The 9,679-nt window shown below is 40.8% G+C and overlaps 1 protein-coding gene across 1 annotated transcript in view; it reads left to right on the forward strand.

The window, feature by feature from the left end:
- PPP1R1C (protein phosphatase 1 regulatory inhibitor subunit 1C) overlaps nucleotides 1–7,880 on the forward strand; it is a 51,953-nt gene extending 44,073 nt beyond the window's left edge. The window contains 1 exon segment of the mRNA XM_014954230.1: nucleotides 7,444–7,880. Coding sequence (XP_014809716.1) covers nucleotides 7,444–7,532 — 89 coding nt within the window. The 3' untranslated portion in view covers nucleotides 7,533–7,880.
- Nucleotides 7,881–9,679: the final 1,799 nt, after the last annotated feature.

Genomic DNA, 9,679 nt, shown 5'->3' on the forward strand with positions numbered 1-9,679 from the left:
GAACCCACACCAGGGATTAGGACTATGCTGCATTAAATCTTGTTCAAACATTTAATGCAGGAGTACAGGTACATTTATAAAGCCTAGAGAAGGAGAAGTGGTAGTAGTGAAGACCCCAGGATAAGGAGAGTTTCCGCAACTGTTTTCACTGGATAAATGGTGCATACCATATTGGACATATTAAGCAAGAAAGACTTGCAAGACTTGGATGAAAATTGGATATGGTGTTGTAGAGAAGAGTGGAGAACAGAAATGTGTGAGCCTGAATGTCAGGAAAAAAAATTATGTGTTGTCTATAGTCAATGAACAAATAATTTTGGAAAGAACTGCAGATCAAGAGCTTGATTTTGACCACTTTGAAATGATGTCTTAGACTTCTGCAAGTTTCTGCCAAAGGTGCTCTCTAGAATTTTAATTTGGCCGGAAGGAACAAACTCTCTCCATAGAGCCTTTATAAGTCTCTGTATTTGAGAAGTAAACTGTCAAAGGTAGGGAATACAGTAAGAGTAGAAGAAAACTTGCAGCCTCTGCCACCCATTCTCAGAGGCTGGAGCAAGGAGAAAAGATCCTGCAGAGCTTGGCAATAGAAAAAGTGTTACAAACAGTGGAAGAAGTACTGGGACAAAAAGTATCACAGACAAAGATATCAACAAGGTGAAAAAGATGAAGACAGAGATCACAAGGACTTTTGCCAGAAAACTTTCAGGCTGAGTTCAAGGGCAACTTGATCAAAGGAAGTGGAGGATGTAGTGAGAGAGGGAAAAAAAAAAGAAAACAAAAATGGTAAGGTGTAGAAGATGACCGTCAATTTTGGCAAGCTGGATAGTAGAAGGAAGCATTGGGCAGCAGCTGAGGAGGCAAGTAGGGTTAAAGAGGGGGTTAATGTTTTTTGAGGGATTGCTTACAAAAGCTTATGCACTGAACTCTAACTTGTATGCAAGCAGAGTTATCTAAACCAACCAATTAAGTAAAAATGGATTAAAAGTTTCAGGAACTGATTGTACAGATGAAGGAGGTAGATAGCAGGTCATTTACACAAGAAGGAAACAAAAGAAAGCTCGAAATAGACATTTGGGAAACTACAGAATTTTCTTTACTGGCCTTCCTTTGTATGGAGTGTATACCCTTCTGTATTTCAGCTATTTAAAACAAATAAACAAAAAAAAATAGTAGAAAATAATTATTTTTCTGGCCAACAAATGAATTTTTGATCAAGAAGGTCAAAATACCTGAGATGTGTGTGTTTAGTACCAGTGCAGGTGTTAAGGTTTGAGTTTTTCCATGGTCAGTAATGACAGCTGTTTCTGATACTGTCATCAAATGGGACAAAGGGAAGAGAAGACATATATTTCTTGCTTCTAAATAAATTTGGCAGTATAGCTGAGCACCTGACAATAAACATTTGAAGATGACTAAACCTGCTTTTGCTAAACTTTTATGAAGCAGGAAATGCTGAGAATGGAGGCTAGTTAAGCTGTATTCTGTTGAACTGATGGAAGTCACAGAGAGGAAAAATGTTTAATAATTGCTCCGCTCCTGTGGAAGGAGGTTTTCTGCCAGGCAGCTGCTCCTGTGGGCTCTGACAGTCCTCAGCTTCTGCTGGAGGTGGTAGAAGCAGGAAAACCTTTGTTGTGTTTCGCAGCGGGGAGCTCCCTGATAGGGAAGTGTGCCCTGGGCTGGGCAGGGTGGCCCTATGCCTCCCTCTCAGGAAATGAAATTCTTTTCTTTGATATTTCCATGCACTGGGCCACAGCTGGGATGTAATTTCTAAGTGAGATTTTGTCTGTAAATATATCTGTCACATGCAAGAGATATCCCATGTTCCTTGTATCTGCAAATGCAGTAGCACTTGGTTCCTTAATCCCGTTGTTTTCATCCCTTGTATTTGGGAGCAAATGCAAACATATATATAGGTCACATATATGTATATGTAGACACAATGGGCCAGAAAACCTAGTTATGAGTTTGTATGTTTCACAAAAACAGTACAGAAATGCTGATTTTCTCTGGCTCCATACTTTTAAGGAGTGAAAAGAAGTCTTGTTCCCGAGATCAGTCTGACTGCTGCAACTAGAAGCTTCATCTCTGTTCCAGGGAAAGGGGGTGTGTGAAGCTCCCACCTGGGTCAAAATGTAGCCTTCAGTCACACAGTTAATGTTAACATACTTTCATAAACTGTAAGATGGATTTGCCGAGTTTTGATTTCATAAAGTCATATAGTCACTTAGGTTGCAAGGGACCTTGGGAAAGCACACAGTCCAACCTGATGTACAAAGCAGAATCAACATCAAATTTAACCAGATTGCTCGAGGCTTTGTCTAGTCTAGTACTGAAAACCCCCTAGGAGAGAAACTTTACAGAATCTCTGGGAAACCACACCGGTGATTACATATGCTCAGTGAAATTTCTTCCTTATATCCAGTCAGAATATAGTCTCTTCCAAATCATGATCAGACATCTCCATCTTCTGGGTAAGCTCCCCATAAGTACAGGCAGGCCTCTGGTGCCCCAAAGTTGCCCCTTCTGGCTAAGCAAGCCCAGGCCTCTCAGCCTCTCCTCACAGGTGATGAGCTTCAGACCAAATGAGGACCTCTCCTTCAAAGATGAAGGAAAATAGCCTCACACTGATGCCAGCTGGTCCCTCTGTGCACTCATGTGGCCCAGCCCCATGGACTTCTGTGGGTCAAGATTTCTCAAAAAATCACTGACTCAACCTTTCCTCTCCTCCTTGGACCTTCTCTGTGGGCACAAAAGCCTGGAAGACCTTCTCATTCCAGACCAAGGCAAAAAAGGTATTGAGCTCCTCAATTTGTCTATGTCTAGATTGCTCACTTCACTCAGCTACAGGCCCACATTTTCCTTGTTTTTCTTTTACTGTGACGGTAGGAGAAGAAACTCTTCCTGTAGCCCTTGACACCTTTTGCTAGTTTTAACTCAAGCTGAGCTTGAGCTTTCCTAACACCATTCTTGTATTGTGGGTCTATATTTTTTCTCTATATTCCTTATTTTTACCTTGTCTTGACTTTCATCGACTGTACGCATCACGTTTTTGGCATTGGAGTTCAGTCATGGGGTCCCTTCTTAGCCAAGATAGTCTTCTGATAAAGCTACTTGTTGTCTTGTATTGGTATGGGCCAGTCCTGTGCTTGGAGGAAGCTGCTCCTGAAGACCTGCCAGACCTTCCGGGCTCCATCGCCTTCACAGCTGCCACTCACTGCTTCCAACTTAGGCAAAGACCTGTGGTGGGTACTGTTTTTCATGACATTACTTTTGGGTTTTTTTTAATTCAAAAATCCATTTCAGTTGGGAAAAAAAATATGAGGAAGGAGTTTCAGAGAAGTCAAAACATATTTGACTGTTAAATTAAAAACAAAATGTTCCATAAAAAAGTTCTTTTTCCCGTTTAGTGGTATGAATACGTTATTTTTGTTTTGATATTCTCATTTTTGCTGAGGGAACCAGAACATATTTCTTTTAGGATTGGCATAAAGTAGACATTTTTATTTGGCCATTATCCTCTTTGGCCAGGTTTTTTTGCTTGATAATTTCAAAGTGATGAGTTCTGAAACGCTGAAAATCAGACTGCTTTCTGTGGGTAAGCTTTGCCTTTCACTGCTTTCTGAAAGTCTGGAAATGTGTTTTTGATAGAGAGAGGATCAGCTCCAAATCATAAAACTAAATAACCCTTCAAACTTTAGGGAATTCAAATTGCCAACCAGACTTCAATCCTGAGTTTGGTAAATGTCAACACCGTTCCTTGGGCAGTGAAGCGGGGTGAAGGAAGAAGTGTTAAATAGGATGGGGAGCTGCCTTAATTACTTGAGATGGGGAACTGCCTTAATTACTCGAATCAATTTATGTTTTTTTCCAGGAGATATTTAATTCAGGAACACTTGGTTATTTCATATCTTGTGACACTGCTTAGCCTTCTAATCTAGTGCTTTGGTCAGATGGAGAGAAGCAAAAAGACAGATGTTGATTAAACAGCATAGATGTTATTATGTGACTGCAAAAATGCCAGAAAGTTGTCCCATTTGCACTCATAATTTATAAGTAATCTAGAGATATGCTTTGAGGCAGTGACTTCATCTAAAAAGAATTACTAGTTCAAAGTGTATTAGTGTACTGCTGCTGAATATGGCTTGGCATTAAGGGTTTCTTCATCAGCATTAATTGGATTGAATTACCTGCAGTGAAATATGAGTCCTTTGAGGAAAAACAATTCTTGTCCTGATGGCTTTAGAAGCATAAAAGGGAGGGGGTGAGGTGGGGAGAGAGAGAGGGGGAAGGGGGGAAGGAAAAAGGCAACAAGAGGCAGCGTTCAGATAGTTTGAAGCAGAATAAGAGTGAGTTCGAACACGTTGTGGGTATGAGATCTTGTCAGGCAGTTTTCGCTGTCAGCCCTCCTGGGTGAAGAGCAAAGGCCCAGGCAGCAGTGTCGGTGGGACAACTTGGACCCCATGAACCACCTCCGCACACAAGGGGACAGGGGTGTGGATTCCAGCAGGGCAGGGCATCCCGGGCTGGGGACAGAGCAGGGAGCAGAATGAAACAGCATCAGGATGGTGCTTCAGGAGAGTGAGGGTGTTACTCACTGCCTGGAATGAGGGACGTTGAAGAGACAGGGTTGGCTCTCTGGATTAGCATTTGCAGTCCTCCATATTTGAAAGTTATATTATGAAGCTTGTGTAGTTTATGTGGAACCAATAACTTAATGTTTCTAACTTGGATCTGCCATATGTACATACTATATCTTTTAAAATATCCCCAATATATTTCCCCACATATCTTGGCTTCTTTTTTTTTTCTATGAGTAAAATGTTAGAGTTTATATTTGTTGCTCATCTTTACTACCATGCTTCCCCAATCAATAGAAACAAACCCCAAGCAACAGCGTTCTGTTGTCTCTTGATTACTCTTTGAGAAGGCTGAGGGCATGAACTGTGTATGAAGATTGAAAAGATGAGAAGGAAATATCCTTTCTAATAAATTAATGTTATCCTAGTAGCAGCTGTAAAAACAGGTGGAGTGACCGAGTAATAAGTTTTCACTCTGTCTCTAGCCAGAATGTAACCTTTCAGCAAACAATTTAGGTATTGCTAAACAAAGACATTGGGTATGAGTAGATCCAACTTGCTTAGAAAAAGGTATCTATGTGGATAGAGCTCCACCTCGCTACCTGCTTATCATTTGCTTCATATTGACAAAGGGCAGGACACAGAGCTTGAATGACTCTGCTGCTGGAGTGACACTCAAGAGCCCTGGTAATGGCCTCTTCTCTTGAATATTGCAATTAAACTACATAGCCAAAAGTCTTACTCCTACCAAAAATACCATTCCATGAAGCTTCATCATACTAACCGTACATCATGTGCCTTCTTTTCTGTCCAAAAGTTTAGCTTTTTCATCTTTGATAAAATCCCTAAAAAATGATGCATTCCGGCTCCTAGCAAATCCTGTTTGAAGTATAGAATAGTAGCTCTTAGGTACTGTGAATGTGCAAGAAATGCCTCTGTAAGTCCAGAGGTAAACAACAGAGAGACAAATTTACCCAACAAAGCCAGTGTAATTTTGAAACAATATCCCTTAATCTATAGTTAGGTGAAATCATATTAAAAGTGTTTGTCTTAATAAACAATGTTGCTAAAGAGACCAGCTTCGTGGTAGCTGAGCACCCTCAGTGTTTCTTCATGTATCACAGTTAGTTAATTGGAAATGGTTTGATTATTGCAGGGCACAGTTACAAGTACTGTGGCTTGGAAGCATTAATATATTTGCTTGTTTTACGTCTGAACAACAGTTTCCCAGGGAACCAAGTACCGTCTTTTGTGTGGAAAAAAAAGAGAGGAGCCCAAAGCCCATCACTGCTCTGTGATGGGCTCCTGTTGGAAGTGGAGCTGGCTGCACTCTTGTTGTACGACCCATTGTAAGATCCTGTTTTCAGCTATTTGTAACTCTGTTGGACTGGAATAACTTATGTTGAAATTTTTTTCAAGTGATGTATTTGGAAAAAACTATCCCATATTTTGGAGTGGTGTGGACGTAAACAGTGAAACATAAGAACCTCCAGGTTAAGTGACACTGGGGCCATGACTTTTGGACATACACCATCAATTCCTCTTACTCATAGTTTGAGGTAATCTGGATCCTGCTCCGTATGCCTTAAGTGTGCCTCCTTGTTGAAAACTGTGCCTCTAGAAGTGCTATGACAGTGGGGTGTTTGATTATCCAGCTGTGGTTATCTAAAGTGGCTGGAGTACAAGTTCTCCTCAACAAGCAGAGGAACTGATGTGTTAGGGAAGCTTTTTCCTTCTGACAATTAGAAATGGTAAGTAGAACTATGTATGCTCTGTAATTAAACCAAAACTGTTACAGCAGTAATGACACCAGAAAACCTAATTCAGTCTTAGGTTTTGCTGAAATCATGTATTTTTGACTAACAGCTATGCACTACAACTGTGTCAAAAACTAGGGGACCCAGAAACTAATCTTGTTCATTTACTGTTTAGATTTTTTTGAAAATAACAACCCGTCATCTCTGGTCTCTCTTCTCTGTCATCTTTTTAGCTTGATTTTGCCTCCTATTTTAGCTTGAATTCCTCCATCACACCACAGCAGAGCTGAGAAAATGGGATTAGGCCCATTCATTGAGGCCTGCTTACTTGCCCTGGATATGGGACAGGGAAAATAACTGCAATTTGATTAATTTTCACAGACCTTACATGACTTGCTGGCTGAAATCAGCCAGCAGCAGGGACTTCACAACTGTCCTCAAAACTAAACTTTCAAATATCCTGTAGTAGATATTTACCCTTTTCATCCAGCTCCATGTGGTATTTGGAGGTCAACAGAATACATTCTCCACGGGAGAAATGATGCAATCTTGTCATGGCTTTGGCACCAGCAGTCTCCTCTCTGTCAGGTGTGACGCTCTCTGTGCATCAGGACAGCTCTGCATGACGCATGCTGGAGGAGACCTCTGGTGCAGGTGGGAAGCTGTCACCATGAGACACTGGGTCCATGTGAGTGACAACCTTCAGATGATCAGTCTCAGAAAGAGGGCCAATTCTGATACAGTAATTCCCACGTCTACTGTCTGAGTCTTGCAAACTTTTAACTTGCTTGAGACGGGCAATACTGATCTGATCAAGGATTACCAAGGGAAAAAGAGAAGGAAATACTGTTCTGTTCTACCGGGCATCTTTCAGCAGTTTTTTTCAATAAAATATGATAAATTTGCTAAGAGTCTATATTCAAGGAAGAGAATATTTCTCTTGGAAATTCACTGTAGTATTGTTTGAACTAAGAAGCTTGTGAAAAAGGGAGTCAGTATGGGCATTTAAAAACTTGCCATTAGTTCTTTTTTTTGGTTCTTTCTTCCTTGAGGGAAGAAACGTCCAACGCGAGCTAGCACAGCTTTAAACACAACTTCTGTATTTTCAGGGATTAAGCACCTGAAGAGTCAGAGTGAGTCAGCGTTTCCAGAGGAAGAAGAGGGAGTCAGTGAAAGGGAAGAGGAGTGGGGCCATTGAAGAGCGGGGTGCTGCCTGGGGCCCCGTCCCGGAGAGTCACGGAGCCGCGCAGCCGCGTGTGCGTCCCACCATCCGCCACCGCTTGTGTCCCCACACCGCAGCGCTCGGCCTGCCGGCGGCTCCCCGGGGAGCACCCTCAGCTCAGCTGGGCTCTACAGCCGCCTGCAGATGTGTCTCGTGATCCTTATACCCACAGATAAACCGGTTATTTTAAATTCTTCTTTCTTTCATTTTTCTATGACTTAGAAATGTAATTTGCAAACGTGTTAGCGACCTGACATCAGTACTGCCAGAGCTTAACTACTGCGTGACCTGTACTCTGAGACCTGTTGTAAATAAAACTGATTTAAAAGCTACAAAATAAATAATACGTTCATATAGACAAGACTGTATGTTGTACGATGGGTTTTTCTAGCGTGCAGAGAAATGTTCATATGAAATAATCCTTTCAGTTAAGGGCACCTTTAACCAGTATTGTTAGAGTTACTTACATTAGTGTAGATAGAAACAAAGTGAGCAGAGATGACTCTTGGTCTAGTGAAGAAAGACATTCTCTCCTGTGTTCCCTGGATATACAATGCTTAAAGTACTTTTGCTTTAGTCACATCAGCCAAAACAATTTCTCTTTATGCAAGATCATTGCTGTCTGGAGGCATTAGAAAGTTTTGGTTTGGGAATTGAAGGAAACACAGGGATGTGTGAGACCCATACGCAGGGTCCCATGCACCAGCTGAGCTGTGGAAAATGCCAATATCCACCTTTGTCACCTGTAGCAAGTCCAGGGTATGGCCTTCTCTGAGAAAGAGGGACAGACTGCACTGCATTTGTCACAGCTTCAGCCAGTAAATGGCAGTATATCAAGCTGCGGTGATTTATCTTCTGTCTGAGCCCTAGGATTTTTACTTCAAGTTTGGCATGGTTCATACCAACATTTTCATTTGCTAGACCACACAAATCTCTATGGCAGAAAATATAATAAAGTGGGGAAGGAAAAACACATTTCTTCAAAGTCACACTTGACAGATCATTTCTTTTTTTATCAATGACTTTTGAAACACTTTTGAAACCAGTTAATTGTAATTTTGTATTAACTGTTTGCCTTTGATACAAAATTTTATCCTCCATTTATCTTTCCACTGCTTTAAGTCCCTTTTAAAGGGCTGAGCTAGCAAAAAAAAAAAAAAAAGAAAAAAAAAAAAGGAGAGGAAGTGTAAAACACAGAGCCTTTTGTCTATGCCTCGCATGGTAGTTTCAGTCTCAATCTGAGCTCTTCCACAAAGACCTGATGAGAACAGGATCTGTCAACAAGTGTTTCTTTATATTTGGGAGCCATCTTTTTGCCCTTAGTCTGTATCTCTGTATCTGTCCTCTTTGTTGTCATTTTCTGTAGAAACACTGCAAACAGGATCTGTGACTCCAGCTCAGTATGGGTGTGCAAGACAGACTAAAAGAAGGCCTCTTCAGTTGTACAGAAGCAGCTACGAAACTTAGGGGACTGAGGGCTTTTTATGCAACAAAAAACAAAGCGAAGGAAGTCACCCTTCAGAAAACATTTGAATGGACCAAAGTTAAGACTGGAACGGCAGTAAGAAGAGCTGGGCTCTGGTCCCAGCTTTGCCACAGCTTTGCTTTTGCACAGCACCAGACTCTTCATGTAGTCACTCATTGCCACAGCACTCCCAGTTGTAAAACAGTCATTGGAGTTTAACCTCACACCGTCTATCTGTGTTGTTAATAAAGAGCTAGTTAATAAAGAGCTTTTGGTATTAATGGCTTTTTGCTGGTTATTAGAACCCAGAGACCAGATGAGGACTGTCTAGGACTTATAGGCAAATCAAAAAATGTACGTGAATTATAATATTGTATATAATATATAAAATGTATAAAATATATAATATTATATAATGTATATATTAAAAATATATATATAAATAATACTTGATACCAAAACATGGTATCGAACACTTTAGAATCTCAAAATTTCAAAGGCAAAACAAAAAGAGCTTGGAGAATTCATCATTCAACAACACACAGGTTCAGGATGACTGTTGGAATTGAGGATGATTACACTTTATAAATAATAGGAAAAAATAAAAGGTGGATTTAGTTTGAACTGGAGATGAGCGTTTCCAGGATTGTTACTGCAG

This window comes from Calidris pugnax, unplaced genomic scaffold, assembly GCF_001431845.1.
Source record: "Calidris pugnax isolate Ruff unplaced genomic scaffold, ASM143184v1 scaffold103, whole genome shotgun sequence".
In the NCBI taxonomy this organism is placed as follows: Eukaryota; Metazoa; Chordata; class Aves; order Charadriiformes; family Scolopacidae; genus Calidris; species Calidris pugnax.